Source organism: Brienomyrus brachyistius, chromosome 1, assembly GCF_023856365.1.
Source record: "Brienomyrus brachyistius isolate T26 chromosome 1, BBRACH_0.4, whole genome shotgun sequence".
NCBI lineage: Eukaryota > Metazoa > Chordata > Actinopteri > Osteoglossiformes > Mormyridae > Brienomyrus > Brienomyrus brachyistius.
This window is the reverse complement of record NC_064533.1, coordinates 49,822,839-49,839,803: the sequence shown is the minus strand read 5'-3', so window position 1 is coordinate 49,839,803 and position 16,965 is coordinate 49,822,839. Positions and strand designations below refer to the sequence as shown.

General features: G+C 41.5%; 1 protein-coding gene across 1 annotated transcript in view; it reads right to left on the bottom strand.

Annotated features, from left to right (window-relative positions):
- Positions 1 to 394: 394 nt before the first annotated feature.
- The window catches only part of LOC125741311 (kalirin-like), a 92,550-nt gene continuing 75,979 nt past the window's right edge, over positions 395 to 16,965 (bottom strand). Inside the window, 16 exon segments of the mRNA XM_049012726.1 lie at positions 395 to 3,165; positions 3,399 to 3,537; positions 3,626 to 3,826; positions 4,184 to 4,262; positions 4,389 to 4,553; positions 4,796 to 4,927; positions 5,014 to 5,044; positions 5,046 to 5,136; positions 6,083 to 6,245; positions 6,420 to 6,447; positions 9,278 to 9,337; positions 10,628 to 10,745; positions 12,542 to 12,795; positions 13,255 to 13,487; positions 13,965 to 14,136; positions 14,927 to 15,112. Of these exon segments, the coding sequence (XP_048868683.1) occupies positions 2,620 to 3,165; positions 3,399 to 3,537; positions 3,626 to 3,826; positions 4,184 to 4,262; positions 4,389 to 4,553; positions 4,796 to 4,927; positions 5,014 to 5,044; positions 5,046 to 5,136; positions 6,083 to 6,245; positions 6,420 to 6,447; positions 9,278 to 9,337; positions 10,628 to 10,745; positions 12,542 to 12,795; positions 13,255 to 13,487; positions 13,965 to 14,136; positions 14,927 to 15,112 (2,598 nt within the window). The 3' untranslated portion in view covers positions 395 to 2,619.

Here is a 16,965-nt window from a genome sequence, read left to right as displayed (position 1 = left end):
GCAGTTAGGCTATTTCATTCAGTCTTCCATTCATAAATTGTTTGTGTATTTTATCGTGTTGGCATAATCTGTGTCACAATGACGAAAATTGAACATGCCATTTCTATATCCGCTGCGGTAAGAGTCTCGACTACAATCTGTTATTGTGGCATTATGTGTAGATTTAGTTAAATTATGCACATAATGCGCTTGTAAATATTGTTCCTGAAGCTTGCAGTCCTTTCACACAAGCATGGTGTTCTTTGGCCATCGGCAGGACAAGCTTTTGGAAGAGGGATGGATAATATCGGCAAAAAATAATTTCATGGATATATTTACCTTTAAATCGAAGGAAAAAACTTGTTTTCTGGTAAATACACCAAACACTAACAAACGCGACTAAGAGAATTTCAGATTCAGTTTGCAAATGGTATAGACAGATTTATTTACAAAGTACCATATTACATGAAAGAAGGTAATGTACAAGGGCCATGCTGCCGCAGGGAACAAAGCTAGTTTTTAGTTTTGCTGTTTCATGACCCTACAACGCCATCCTGCCAAAAGACATCAAGCAGAAAATCCAAACATCGAAGCAATTACTTAACAGCAAGGCAATGCACCATCAGTAGCTTTGTGTTTAGTTGTACATAGCTGAGAGTTTATATCACTGATGACGAGGGGAACTACAACAAACCTGGATCTGCTTAAACAAGCAATTTTCAAAGCTGCTTAGTCTTTTTAAAAATTGACATTCCCGCTTTGGGTTACAACATTCAGTTAGACAAATGCCGGACATTTTTGTAGCTGTACGTTTTCACCTCTCGAACAGTTCAGGTGCACAAGCAAAATAAGATGGCAATTAACAGTTTTCTGCATGTCTCTCCACCAATCCGTTTTTAGGATGCAAGTTGATAAACAGGCACAAATCTCCCATTGATTGATGGGAATCTTTACCGTATTGCTGATGTTGTTTCACATTTGCTCAGGGAGATGACAATCTGGATGTGATCATTCCTTCCCAACGTCATTCATGTATGTAATCTCATCATCCCCAGACACTAGCATTTTTTTTCGCTAGCTGGTGTCTGAGTTGCTTCTTTAAGCTGAACAACAATTGATGTGGTACCTGGCTGTTCAGCTGTGCATTATATTTGGTGTTACCATAAAAATAACAAGAGGAGTGTGTAGTATTCAGCATCGCTGTGGCATTTCATGTTGCCATTTCATTTAGCTCATCGGAATCAATTCCAATAAAAATTCCCAGAACTACTGAAAACACACCAAAATGAAACGACTCAAGCGTTGTTCGATCACATTCAATGCCTAAGCTGAAACACTTAAAGCAAATCTAAAATGCAGTAAATACATTTCACAGTTTATTTCCTCTAGAGACTGAGCCTATAACCCCTGAATGGTCTATGTATTATTACTTTTTTTCTAGTGCCTGTTGAGAAATCAGCATTTAGAAATTGCAGAAAGGGCAGTTGATTTCCTTAGTGTTTGGGCCCTATCACATGACACAAACTCGACCTCTGGGCCCAAACACCTACGTCAGTGTTACTACTGAGACACTTAACCTTTTGCACCATTGTTTTTAGTTTGCGGTTATAAAATCCAAATTATAAAAAGTAATAAATACAAATATTTCCATTAAATAACACTGTAACATAACAGTTTAAAAATAAATTTCATACAACATTATAACTGTATATACAGACATTTGGACCTTTAGATTTATCGTTTGTCAAAAGAAAAGTCAATACAATACATTTTAAGGCTTGGTAGTTCAGATTAACTTATTTAGACACTATTTGAAATATGACAATGGTCACATTTTGCAATGTCTTTGATAAAGATTTAGATTTATGTTATTCTATGTACCATGTTTACAAACAAAACAAGTTTCAGTGTTTGTTCTATGAAAGAAAATTGCTAAAAAATAAATCCAGGTTGAGATTTTTCTTCTTCAGACATTGCTTCTACACTGTCTATGCAACGAGTCATGGACAACAATAATACAATGACTAACATTGTCACTTTGTCCCTCTCACATACAGTTACTAAGAGCAAACAACAGAACACACTCCCTGACATGAAACGTGTAGATTATCTAGTCACATTTCAGACTGTAGTCCAGAAAAGCAGCTGGTGTACCTCCTGAAGGTGTACTTCCAATAACAGTGATAAGGATCTCTCAGTGTCAGACTACATTCTGCAATGTTACATTCAATTACCCTTACTTACGTTTTTTTTTTCTTTCATCTGCTTGTGGGACTCAAAGCAAAAAAATAAAAAATAAAAAATATTATATATATATATATATAAAATCACCAAACATAAATGAACACTACTGTCATCAGAAACAAACAGGTTTAAAGGTTTTGTCTGTACCAGATGCATTAGGGGTAATTATGAGCGTTCCTGATTTTCCCTGGGACTCATATGTCTTTAATTTAGTGCTGTTCTTTTCTTTAAATTAATAGCATCGTTAAAGCTCCTTAGCATAATATATTGACACTGCAGAGGAATTAGTAAAATATATCATACATGTGATTCAAAGTTTGTCTTTAAAGAGAGAGGGCTCTCTCCCATGGACGTAATGGCGATACGCGAGTGTGTGCACCCAGGGGTAACCAGGGCTCATAGCGTATGCCCCATACTGCTGGTCACCAGGCCTTTGATGTTGGTGACTGGGCGGACGTCATTCAGCTGGCGTCGCCTGTCAACAAAGGAGGCCAGCCGGGTGGTGTCCAGGGGGTTCTTGGAGTGTTCTCCGGCATGACCGCTCACCCAGGGGTGCTGCAGGCAGCTTGTCGCACTGGGCCTTTTACGGGGATCTTCCTGGAGCACAGATGTGATAAAGTCCCTGGCCGCCTGGCTAACACCCTGGAAGTACTCATCTGGGAAGCAAAAGTCGAGCCGGCAGATGTTGATACACGTCTCCTCCAGACTCTCATCCAGGAAGGGGGACACCCCACTTAGCATGACATATGCCAGCACCCCTATGCTCCACACGTCAGTGCTCAGGGACACAGGTGTCCCCCGGATCAGTTCAGGGGCTGCGAACTCTGGGTTTCCCAGAAGCAGGTGGACGTAGCGGTGTCCTGACACCTGGACAGCATCTCCGAAGTCAATGAGCTTGACGCATGGAACAGGCACATGAAGATCCACCATGAGGTTCTCAGGCTGAGAACAGAAGAAATTAAGTTTCCGTCAGATACATCAAGTATAATACATCGTTTTTTGCATGCTGTGTATCCAAGATAGTAACCATAAAATATTTTTAAATCAGATCCCCCTCTCATCATAACCAAGTGGTATATTACTACATGCAAGAAACACTAGAGTAATTATGCCACAAAATGAAGCACTGATATGTAGCAGGTTTACCCATAAGTTCTGGTGCTTTTGATATTTACCTTCAGATCCAAGTGCGCCACCTTGCAGGTGTGGAGATGTTGAAGTGCCTCAAAGGTGTCCTTCACGTACGAGGCCACCTTCTCCTCCATCAAGACGTCATGGGCCACCAGGTAGTCCAATAGCCGGCCGTCCTCCAGGCTGGAAAAAAGACATATATTTGACTTGGTCCGAGTCCCAATGTGACCGAAATAGAGAGGGGGAGTCGTTTAGGAGGTGCGATACTCACAGTTCTAGCACCAGCATGAAGGAGGTGGCTGACTCATAGGTGTCGCAGAGCACCGACAGCTGCGGGTGCTGCACGTGTCTGAGGATATCTGCCTCGTGGGCCACCTGCTCCTTCTTCTGCATCTTTTTACTGATGAACTTCACAGCCACCTCTTTCTTGGTCGCCTTGTTCAGACACTTCTTCACCACTGAGAACCTGCCCCTGGAGGTGAACACTCTATACTCAGAATACTGGCTTTAATGTTCTGAAACTAGTGATGGTCAAATGAAGTTTCATGAACCACTTCCAGTCCCCACTAGATGGTGCTCAATGATAAAAAAAAAATTCCCGAAGGATGTACTAAAGCAAACCAAATGCGCCATCTGGTGGAGTCAAAAAATACAGCAAATGGCTCATGAAGCATTTAGCCATCACTACCTGAAACACATTAGAACTCTCGATAGTTCTTAAACCTTCAAATGTTGAATGAAGCGATCCAAAGTCTACCTGCTTTCCCAGCATATCTATTTAAGTATGTAATAGTACGACATTATTACTGAAAGATGAACAAAAGATTACCTTCCAATCTCACTGATTTCTGAGAAGGCTACTTCAAAGTTGTCCTTCCACTGAATTCCAATGCCGTCATAGGTAGAATCTCCAATAAAAAAAGCATTTTTGATTTGATAAACTGTTAATAACAATTCTGGCTTTGTTTATTTTGGAACAAAATTAATAAAATGTAATAAATTGCTACGGATGTGAATTTTTCTTTCTCACTCACTTCCACTTGGCAGCGTCACCATGTTGGAGGGCTCGCTGGGTGGGCTCACTCCCCACGGATTACTGGCACTGACCCGAAATTGATAATGTCCTCCTGGGATGAGGTCCTCAATCTTCACACAGACATCTCTTGTGGACACTACGGATTGCTGCCACACCAGGGAGTCTGAGGAACATAAAGCTTACCAAATTGGGGGATTCACAACTTTTTTCAATGGCTATTTTGCAAACACACAAGAATCTGGGACTAAAGCACCAGGTATGAAGATGCTATATTTTCCAATATTACAATAATGAAGTTTTCCAAAAGACGAGAGAAAATGTAATCTCAAAAATAGAGGATGTACTACCTAGCTAACATACATGTTATTTAATGAGACAGGGAGCCTAGGTGCGGTAAGCGTTTACCTTCCTGCCGGTACTCCACAGTGTAGCTTGACACGGCACAGTTCCCTGAGCTTGCCGGTGGGAGCCAGTGCACAATCACAGCTGTACTGCTGGCCTCCTGAGCCACAGGACGTGCCGGGGCTGCTGGGATACCTGCCCACCGAGACAATGATTCAATTATGTTATGCATAAAGCTCTGGACCCTTCACTCCCCTCTCGGTCTGGTACAGACCACCCACCTTGAACTTTAATGGAGGCTGAGGAGGACGCGGGTCCCATGGTCATTGACAGCAACGCAGGTGTAAATACCTGTATCTTGTGGCATCAAGTTACAGATCTTTAGGAGGATGTCTCCAGTATCCCTGGCAAGGGAGACAGAGGACAGCAACTTTCTTATTTGTTTAGCAATGGGCAACTGTAAAAATGTTCTGCCCCTTTTACAAAATATTCAAAGGAATAAGTTTATTATACATAATTGTGCAATTGAAAAAGTTTTGGATAAAGATATATATAATGTATTTCCACACTTAATATGCACAGGCGTAATTAAATTGCAGTTTATTAATTATTAATCATTTAATGTTTATGCCTTGATGTGCATTATTTATGCCTCAGAATCAGATTTTTTTCCCTAAGGGAAATAAGTGAATCAGTGGGAAGCTAATGGTTTTAATCGTCTTTTGCTTTCAAATTAATAAATCACGCTTGAGACGGGCTTTGAGGACTTCTGAAGCTCTGAGTTAGTAGTAATGTTTACATGACATAATTAGTGCAGTCCCTGAATGGGCTGGCTGAGCTGAGGCGAGTGCTTTCATCTGTAATCCCTGTCCTCAGAAATCGTCTGTCTGTCTGTCAAACATCTCAGCTGCTTCTGTTTACCTGAACTATGCCCCACTTCACACCTCTGCAATAAAACAGCACCTCTGAAGAATAAGAGCCATCTTTGGGCAGCAAGGTGCAGACAATGTACTGCTCCCACCGAAGCCTGTTTCAGCCTCCTCTCTATAGCACCTCATATTAAATTCAAGTATATAGTGTAAATTATATGTAAATAAGAGCCCTCTAACTGCTACCAGCTCTATCCATAGGCAGTTAGCATATATATTTTAATCACCAATACAGCATTTTCAGCAACTATAATCAATTGCATAGTTATTTTACAAGAATCAATTTATACACAGACAGACAACATAAAAAAATGCATGTTTTCTTATATATGAAGCAGAGTTGGCACTTTGTAACCCCCTTCTAGCTGTATTTTGCATTCAGCTTGTCACCATAACGCACACAGGACACCTAGCCTGATACCTGATGTTTATAGTGAAACGACTGTTGTTGACGACGGGGTTCTGATCCGGGCCCTTCAGGGTGATGTTTGGTTTTGGGCGGCCGCAGACTTTGCAGCAGAGCACCACGGTCTCGCCAAAGGCGCAGGTCACGTCCGCGAGCGGGATCAGGAACTCCGGGGCCACTTTCAACACAACACGAGCCAGAGAGCCTTTCAGAGTGCGGACGGACCTGGTCCTAGCGCAGCATTTCTGCTGCAGACTGCTTTCATTTTCAGTCAAGCTAACTTGTGGAGATTCCTTTAAGATTACTGGGTGTCAAAGATTAAAAAAAAGCCTTTAGTAGTCCACAAACTTACCTTCCTGGATAAAATTGGGATTCAGTAACTGTAAAAACAAATAAATAATGTTAATGTTTTTACACCAGCAGGTTAAATGAAGAAGACCTTTGGCAAGAAATATATACTGGTGTTTTGAAAAAACAACATAGGAAGAGTGTATGTATGTATGTGCATGTGTGCGTGTGTGTATATATATATAGTATTTCTACTACTTTTTTTGCCATACCGTTCCAAAAACATTCTTGTAGGAAACAGAATATGGACAAGGGAGCATAAACAGTTGTAGATGACAGCGAATATAAACCATGAGCACTGCGTAGCATGTCGTTGTGTGTTTTGTGTGTATCTGGAGTGCCTGTGAAGACCAGGCTGTTGGACCTCCAAATCAATCACTGGCTTTACTCCAGTAAGGCTGTTAAAATATTAACGACTTGTGTGTTTTTGTGTACTCTGTACAAATAGAGCCAGACTGGAGATTGGGGCATATATCTGTTACATAACTTGGCCTCAATGCCCACCCCCCACAAAGCACACTTTTGTGTCTAAAAGATCCTGCGGATAAGATCCCATTTCAGAGGCGACGATGAAACTTCGTTGGGCCTAATGTGAGTGCATCGATTATTTAAACTGGGCTGCGGGGTTATGTTCTCATTTGTTGTTGTGCATTGATGTTACTAATAAATGTCTATTGAGGAACCTCTACATGCATCTGTGGTCTGCAGAGAGCAATTGCTTTCCCAGTATAGGAGATGTTCAGTCCAATAATGTGACCAAACTAATAATGTCCGATTTTATATAAGGCACTCAAATACAGCCTAATCGACAACAGTAATGCAAATTAAGTGGGCAGGCGCAGCAAACGAAGTGGGCAGGGGCAACTGCATGACAGCAGCTCCACAATTTTGATTCCTTTAGTAAAACCTGTTTAAAATCAAAATAATACCTTAGGCTCCTCTTAGATAGACTTTATCCTATAAATACTTCAATAACATTTTTCCACATTTGACTCTCTTACTGCCACAACTGGAGATGCATAAATATTAAAAAACATCCAATTCCGACACATATCACACCACAAAAAGAATTTTTTCTTCAAAGCAGCTAAAAATAGCCTGTATGAAGCAAAGCTTAGGAAAGCAGGATTTTTTAACTAGATCAGGAAATCCCCGAAGAACCTTGAGCTTTGTGTGGTATTATTGCATTTATCCTCCAAATTTATTGACTGAAATTAAGTTTCTGGTAGTGGCACAAGTCAACAGGGTTCAGTGTATTGAGAAAAGATCTGTCAATAAAGTTCAGTGCTGAGAATAATATAAAGTATTGTGGGAATTCTAGCTAAAGAGCTATACATCACTACAATGAAGTATTCAGGTGACCAGATACACAATGTCATTCCGGACTCTTTGAGCTACTACAGGATTTGCAAGCTGACGTTTCAATTATAAGGACCTGGGTTTCACTGCATGGAGTTCTTGCTGCGTGCTGATTGGTCAGTCTCTTACAATCACAGATGTTTTGCAAATGCTAATGTGAAACAAGCAGATGAGTCTTTCAATCAAGAAATCAAACCAGTCAATGCACAAGAAGAACTGAACTATCCAGTGAAGCACAAGAACCTTTCAGTTTTAGAGTAGTCTGTAAATACTGAAGTAAATACGAATGACATGAATTATCTGGTCACCATACAGCAATGTACAGCATGTCTGTTCATTGAGTCATGGCAACTGGACTTCTCTCTTGTACGGTAGAAACGTTTCACTGCTCATCCAAGAAGCTTCTTCAGTCTGAGGAAGGTTGTAAGTGTCCACAAATGTATCCTCTCGGGTAGTCTCACTTCACACCTGCCCTGAGTAGCCTCGTTGAGTGAAACAAAAAGCGGGGTAGATGTAACTGTCACACCTTCAGCGGTCCCCCAACCCCCATAGAGTGGATTGTTAAGAGTGGTCCACCTGGTGGAGGTGTGAGTGGGGATCTGATTTTTTGGGTAAGGATGAGAGGGCCGCAGGATAAATTGGAGACAGGTTGTGCCTAAGGCCTCCACCTCTGTTGAGTGAGGGGTTGTGGATTTGCACATGCAAGGCTTCCCTCACCCCTCTCTCGAACCACTTGCCTTCTCTATCCAGTATCTGGACGTTAATGTCCTCAAAAGAGTGCAAATCCACAACCCCTCTCTAAGAACTTATTCTTCTATTCTTCCCTAAATGTCAGTTGGTTGATGTGTCTTAAAGGTGACTGGCTTCCTCATCATTTATGTTCAATATTCATATCTTGTCATATTATTACAAAAATCAACAGTGTCAGGTTAAGTTGTCGACCTCAACGATACCTAACGGTAACACAAATTTGTATCTTAACCAACGTATTACCCACCGTCCAAATGTTTAATAGTGTTGTAACTAGTCCAGAATCTGGTCCTTCAGGGTAATGTGGGATCCCTGCCTTTGCATTTTACAGTAAAACTCCTTTGACACCTGTGTTTCCAGGGCAATTTAGGGGCTGAAAATTTGGTGCTTGTGTGTAGACTCATTGTGCCACTCCAGTCTGGCCCCTGAAGCTGCTCCTCTCGGTGGCCTTGTGAAACATGCGGTTTACATGTTCTCCTTACGATCGGTCATCCAGAAAATGTTCTTGCAAAGCCCATATATTGCAGGTCGCCAGGAAAACACTGATCTGTACAGCAGGGATCTCCATGACTATCACGTTTGGTGCAGGTGCTGTAATACGGGTGAGTGTCAACGTAACACAAAATACGGGAAACTGGGGCTCTATTCCAGGCTAAGACTGAAGAGCGAAGACCCTGTTAGCAGTGAAACTAAAGTCACTAAAGGTAACACTTGCACAGGCAGCATGCACAATAAGATGGTATATATTAATACCTCCATGCTAGTTTTTGGGTCTAGCTCATCGCAATCTGACTCTTCTGAGCTGTTAGATTCCTGCAGTATGGAACGAGAAAAAGCAGAATTAGATTTGTTATGGCAGCCAAATGGTTCTCCAAGCAAGGGGGTTAGATTAGAGGTCACCGGGGAAGCGGTGAGGTATGCACGTTGTGTAACACTTCTGAAGACCATGACCTGTAATTTGGAATAAAGTCCTTTTTTTCTCAGACTTCTGCACTGTCAAACTAAAGGCTTGCATGGCAGTTGTGTAACTGAGATAGTGTTCCCCTGACAGCTGTGTTGTCAGGGATACCGAGCGTGATGATTCGAATTAATCACATCACACATATTAGCATGGGTGCTGAAGGGCCACAGATATCCTGGCAGATTCAGGGGGCCCAACACTTCACAAGGGCCCATGGATACATAAAACTATGGAATTGGAGAGAGAGGGGGAAGGTGACATTTTGTCAGGGGGGGGCCCAGAATTTATAGGTACACCCCTTCATATGAGGATGTGAACTTTCCTCAGCTTGGTATGGTTATATAGCTAATTCTGGTTATAACTGGTAGACAAGCAAAACAAAACTAGGTTAAATAGATCAAAGAAAAAAAAATTCTCATTATTTGTTGAAAAATGTTCAGAAACTTAATTTAGCTCTTATGTTACATAGTTATATTAAGATCATTTACTGCTAGTCATATCAGTATGGCAATTAGTGTATGCCTGGGATCATACAGCATTGAAATAATGCCCATTAGTTACAGAAATGAAAAAGGGAATTCTAGGTAGCCTGGACTCCCAACAACCTTTGTACTGTAACTAAGACTGCGGTTTGAGTTGGTGACTTTAGCAGGAACTTCTGCAGTGTGGTACTCTTAATTCTCAGAATTTATATAAAATGTGCAAATTATCAATAATGTTTATGTACTAACAGTGAATATCACTAGCTCAGGGTCAGTAGTGTGATTAGAATAGTCTTCATCTCACATTCCCGTTAAAACTGTCCTCTGACACACTGCTGAAGTTGACAACATTCTGCATAATTTACAACAGTATAAATGCAGACTGCAAGCAGAATAACGAAAATACAATGTTTTTTTTTTCCAGTTACCTGAATGCTGTTAGTTCCAAGCTAACATCTGACAATAAGAAAAAAAACACTTGTAGTATTAAGGACAGTAAAAAAGGTGCTTGTTAGTAGCATGCACACAAAAACGGAAACAGAAAATAAAAAAGTAAAAATAAAACTTTATTTGGGGTGTTTTTTTTTTGACTACATCGTCTGGGTCTTGTGCACAGATGGTGGGGGAGGGGGGTTGGGTCTTCATCACCTGCTTACTCACTTTAACAGAGACCTTGCCGCTCAGAGCTTCCTTGGGTTTACGGAGTCCGTTCTCACCCTTTGCGTCACCTTTGTCTCCTCGCTTTCTCATGCGCAGCGTGTGCCACGAGAGCGATTTCCTGTCGTGCCAAAAGACGCATCGGTCAAATTGGGGGGGGGGGGGGGGGGGGGCAGGGAGGCACAGCGACAGAGTGAAGGCCTGCTGGCAGCTTTTTAGGAGGCTGTCAGCAAAGAGACGTAAAGGGGGATTCAAATCCGTGATTGAAAAATGAAAGAAAAGCAAAAAAGGAAAAAGCAGTCTCTGATATCCAGCTGCTCTGGCGGCTCAAAATCGGACAAGGAGCCGAAGAAACTGGACTTTTTAAGAAATTTAGGAGATAAGCAAAAAGATACAAAAACATTGAAAAGGGCAAACTGCGTAAAAAGAGCACCACTGCACGTAGATTTGTTACGTGTCCGGAGTTTACTAGTGTGCTTACTCTAACGTCAGTGAGGATGTTCGACTTGTGTAAAATAGCAAATCCTTCACATTCATTCATGCCTGTCACAACAGCGCACCTTAGTTTTCTGTAGAGAGCCAGTGCGGACAGAAGAACTAAGAAAGCAATAAAACAAAACACAATAGACTTTTCTAAATTCCCACGGGATAAATAAAAATAAGTAAAACATAAAAAAATAAATAAACAAAATGCCAGGTGTTTTGTTGAAAATAACAAACGATACATACACCTCCATACTTCCAAGAAGAGAAATGATCAACTTTAATACGGTCCACAATTGAGGAATGGCAAATCATTGACTGAAACTGATAATCAGCAACAATGAAACGTTATATATCACTTCTTAATAACTTAATGTGAGGGGGAAATGTCATCTGCAACAGTGTTTCTAAACAGCACAAATACTGCAGATACAAATGCGAAAGTTTAATTTGAACAGCTACCTAATAGGAACCAATTACTCCAGAATGTTCTGAAGCGTCTTATATTACTAAGTTTGTATATTCAATCTGAGCAAGAAGCCGATATAATTTACCTCCTATATCTAAGGTTGAAAAGCTTACAGCATCAGGCTAAACTGTGGTAATATTTACCACAACTGATAATGTAAATGATTTTTTTTTTGCCCTGGAGCTAAAGTTTAACTTCCTTTGCTTTGTTAAATCATGCTCATGTCAAAATTTATTTCACATATTTAAAACACATTTAAAATTATTAGTTACATTACAAGTACAATGTTGAACATTGCAACTATCATTATATTGCACAGCCTGACTTCATTAATATGGATTTTCTTTTTAAATAGTGCAAAATACTTTATACAGGAATGTACTAGAATCAGTAAACAAAGGGATAACGTTTTTTTTTACAGTAAACTGTCAACTTATCAGAAAATGGAAAATTAAGATATAAAATAAAACAAACTCAAAAACAAAATCAAATACAAGCTGTACAAACAATTGCCATAAACAATAACATAACCCTTCTCTCCATTTGGAGAAATAGACCTCAGTTGATTTTAAGGCTATTTTTTTTTAAAACCAAATGTGTAAATAAACATATAACTGTGTTAGAAACGAAAGAAGTAAAATTAACATCCAGCCCAGTCAGTTTCACGTTGCATGATGCAAAACAACTTTTCTCTCAATTTATGCTCGAGACATTAAGTCACGGATGCTCTATAGTTCTTGTATTATTTTTTTTTATTAATTACTTCTTTTTACATATATTACATGAAGAGATGTCAGACAAGACGTCTCCTGTGTACAGATCCAGCATTTACGAGTTTGTTCCAAAGGGTCGTGAGTGCGGAGGGATTTGACGTGACACAGCCTGCCCCACCCCTCATCCCCACCAGTGTTCTCACTTTGCCATACAATCCAACCAGAGCTCCAGAGTGGAGGTCGAACACTTACTTGAGGCTTCCTTCAGCACTGTCTATGAGAGCTCGACTGAGCGGGCCCAAGACGTGTCCTGGAACCCAGCCCTCGGCTGCTGGGGACTGGCTGTTGGCCGGCCGGTACACCAGGTACATGTTCTGCTGGTTTGTGGCCAGGACCTGCACCATTTCACCCTGGGAGACACAGATCTCGTTCTCCTTCAGTGCGCTGTAGTCCTGGATCACCACCATGGAGGAGGACATCCCATTACATCCAGCCACGTCGTACTGCTTCGAGGAGGGGGGGAGGGGCACACAGATGGCAGACACACAGGACAGGATACGGTCATGCCTCGGTGAAGGCAACAAGGCATCCCCACCCTTCCCAAACTATCTGTATGCTCCTGATCTTAAGCGGAGTATTAAGTACACAACAACGAGAGGACTAGCCTTGTGGCATAATAAATCATTATGATAGTGTTGCTTGGCAACAGTAAGCTAAAAATGCCGTGTTTTCAAAAAAGAAGCCAGGTTATTTTACGGCAGTTTTAACAAGGTTATTTATTAGTTAGCAGAAGAACTGTACAGCAGACTCAAATGCATGAAATGACAACTTCACTCCAAGCAAGGAACAACAAAACTACCACATGTAATAGTTTTTAAGAACCATTGCTGAAACAACTGCAGGTATGAGGTCTGTTACGGCTATTCCACTGTGTTGCCACATGGTGTCGCTCTTAGCAGACTTACTTTGGGCAGTTCATAGCGCTCTCCGTGCTTGTGGGGGTCATAACAGGAACTGCCATTAGAGGTAGATATCTTGAGTGGAGTGGGAGTGCGACTCGATAGTGGAGGCTTCTCTGCCCCCACCGAGGTGGAGGACAGGGGTCGGCTGTTGGGCTGGGGAGACCGTATGTTGCCCGACTGGGTCCGAGGGAGGGAACTGCTTTCAATCCTCTGGTACTCGATGGGAGATTGCAAAGCTGCAGGGAAGTTTAAAGGTAAATAGCCGCCGAGAGTAATGAATACATTGTGACACACAGCCAGGGACAATGAAGACAGTTTACATGTGAGCGCTGAGAGGTGAATTTCTGCTGGACTATCGAGTGGGTTGTTCCTACACCCGCATCAAAGTCATAATCAAGACCGTCCTTACTTAACATCAATCCTGGTGCTTGTATGCATCTTGACGTACCAACAGTCTACCTCCCTATCATCACATACAATACGATATGCAAAAAGAAACTGTACAGTGCAATGGAATCACACTGGAGTCACACCAATCTGACATCTACTGAACTGAATGGTAGGTTTACAGTATTTGCATACAACTAGACCACAACTTGACAGAACTAGAATTCAAAACCAAAGAAATGAGTGAGATGCGTACATTGGAAAACATCGGCGTGCCCTGAAGAAGCGACGGCCTCATCTCAGGAGCACGGCGCGTGTCTGCCTACCTGACAGGAAGTTGCTCTGAGCATCTAGGACGTCTTTGATGTTGTGCACCCAGACTTGCTTGATGTCGGGGTTCGCAGCCTGCAGGGTGAAGCGCTCCGCCGAGCCCCTGCAGAACAGGATGAACTTGCAGGGGTCGTTCTCCACATTCTCATCCATGCTCAGGACGCTCACCTACAGAAAGAAAAATACAGTTATGCGTCAGATCACCACCAATCCCTATCTACTCTCATTTAGACACTATATTAAAAAGCATTTTCCATACTTGACTTAATGATAATTTCCTCTAAATCAGTGTTTCCCAATCCAGCCCTCGGGCTCCCACAGTCAGTCCATGTTTTTGCTCCCCCCGAGCTCCCTGCCACAGACAGTCCACATCTTTGTTCCTTCCCAGCTCCCGTTAAGCAAAAATGTGGACTGTCTGTGGCCCCTTGAGGACCTAATTGGGACACACTACCCTAAAACACTGTCTATCTCAGATATGGTTCTGGCAGCACCCGCTGTTCACTGGTATTTATCAAACCCACTTAAATAAATAATTATGCCCAACCCAGTGCTTCCCAACCAGATCCCTGGGGCTCCACAGACCGTCCATGTTGTTGCTCCCTGCCTGACTCTCTGCAGCTCCCCGAAGACCAGATGGGGAGACTCTGTCTTAATTAAATTGCTAGAATATGTAGATTTAAATGTCATATCTATCAACAGTCGTACATTGTATGAGACTAATTACAATATATTCAGTATCACATAAATCAATAATATTTTAATTCCATTACAGGTGTGGTTCAAATGACAGTCAATTTGACAGAAAATCTACAGAGCTTAATTGAAATGTGTAATTAACTGTTGCGGGCCAGAGCCAAGAAACTCTGTGTTATAGGAAAAACCAGTAAACATTCCCTCAGACTGCTGCATCAGAACAACATGACCATTGCGACTTCATCTGGCACCCAGTGCCTCTCACCTTGATGCTCTTCTTGAACTGGTAGCCCGGTGTGGCCGAGCCCTTGCGGAGCAACTCACTGAAGATGACGATCTGCTCGAAGAGGAAGACTCTGCGTTCCTTGCTTCGGGAAATGACGCCTGAGGTCTGCTCGGTGACGAAGAAGGTATCCTGCAGGAGCAGCTTGCCTTGGCTGGTGAGCTTCCCCTGAAGAGTGCAGCACACAATGGGTCGGTACGTGCAACTCTCACATGTGCGGCCGATCCCTTCATTTGCTGCATAGTTCCTGCTTCATCATCGGGCACTTTTCACAAGATACAAGCCCGGGGAGAATCCTCCCTATGTTTTGGTCCAGCCTGGACTCCGTAGCCGCCATGCTAAAGTCTATGCTCAGTGTCTTGAATAAAACACCCATTGTCTGCTAGAGCCCATCAAATAAACGTGGTGTCAGTCCTCCCTTCATCTGTCACCGTGATTAAAAACTGTAAGACACAGTTGCTTGTCATGCAGTGTCACAGAAGCGCTGTGTCAGCCCTATCAACAGTGCGTAATAAAGCACTCACATTCAACAATCCTTCGTTCTCTCAACACGGCTGATTAAATCTCCCACCAGTCCTCTTAATGCTGCTGATTGCACCGTACAGTAATAAGACAGGGCAGGTTTTTGCTTGCTGTCTCTCAACTCTATGGACTCAATTACTGCATCAGGTCCATCTTGAAACAGGAATCAAACTAGCAGGTTATTTGTACTGTCAATCTTGCAACAACTAATCCTTGCAGGCTTTTCCAGTTATATCATGGACCATGCCAATTCCAAAAATCTATAAATATTTAAAATAATGTTTCACTTCTAGCTGTTTATACTTGGTGCCCTATTGTTACTTTTTGTCAGTAATAAAGCCCAAAACTCAAACCAGTGTAATGGGCTAATCAACAGAGTGTAAAGCTATTTTTCTTGTTTCTTGTTTTCTTGAAAAACTATTTCAGCTTTAGACCATAAGCTAAATGACACAGATAATTACTAAGGCCAAAAACTGCACCTATAACCCATTAACTCAAGTGTTTGCAACCTTCCTTATTAAACAGAGACCTCCAAATAAAAATTAGACCATAGGTACAGCCCCTTACAGCTAATGCATGATCACATAAGTAACTAAGAATTTAGGGGGGGGGGGTCTTTAGTATTTCCTGCTAATTTCTTTGCTCCAACTAAAATATTTCTTGCATTAACTGAAGGATTATTATTTCATCAAATTAAGCTGAGTTTTTCCAGACCGAAAACCCAAAGTCATTTATGCGAATCGCATTTCAGTTAATATTGGCCAAGGTAATTTTTGTTCCATTTTTTCAAATTAGTTTTTAATACGATATTTCAATTTTTTTTTTCCTTTTCAGTTTTGTTTCAGTTTAGTTTTATTAGCTATTGACCATTTTTATTACTGTCTGCGTTTTTTACTGAGAGCTTCATAATTTAGTTTTAAATTTAGCTTTAGTTTCAGAAGCCCCTCGGCAGATTTTGCCGACTGCGTTGGCAGGGCGACGTTGGTGATGAATCACGGTGCAGATTATGCCGTGTTTCATTCCAGATGCTAATTGAGTAGACAGGTGCATATTAACTCTTATGGTTACTAGCAATGAAACTTTCCAATCTTACCAGTGCAGAGTAACAAAAGGCCAGAATTAATAATGAATTATAGACAGACTGGTACTTTGTGACTTCTTCTATGTAGTAAATGAGCCCAACTGAATCCCTCGTCTTCCACTATGGAAATGGTGGATTTTCTAATGCAGTTATCGTCATTATTGTACTGGTTATGACATTAACCTTGAATAATGATACAATTTAAATATTGGCCAACACATATCAGACCAATGCAGAGAACTTTTACGAACTTTAACGAAAACTGGCCGATGTCGATATTTTAACCGATATTTTGTGCATCTTTATGTTTTTGGCATTTTTAGTGGAGTCGCCTATCCCTAATCTAATATTTTCCCCAGAAACGTAGTTGAATCTTGTGCCGTGTAATTTGGCTACGTGTGACACATACCACAGCATA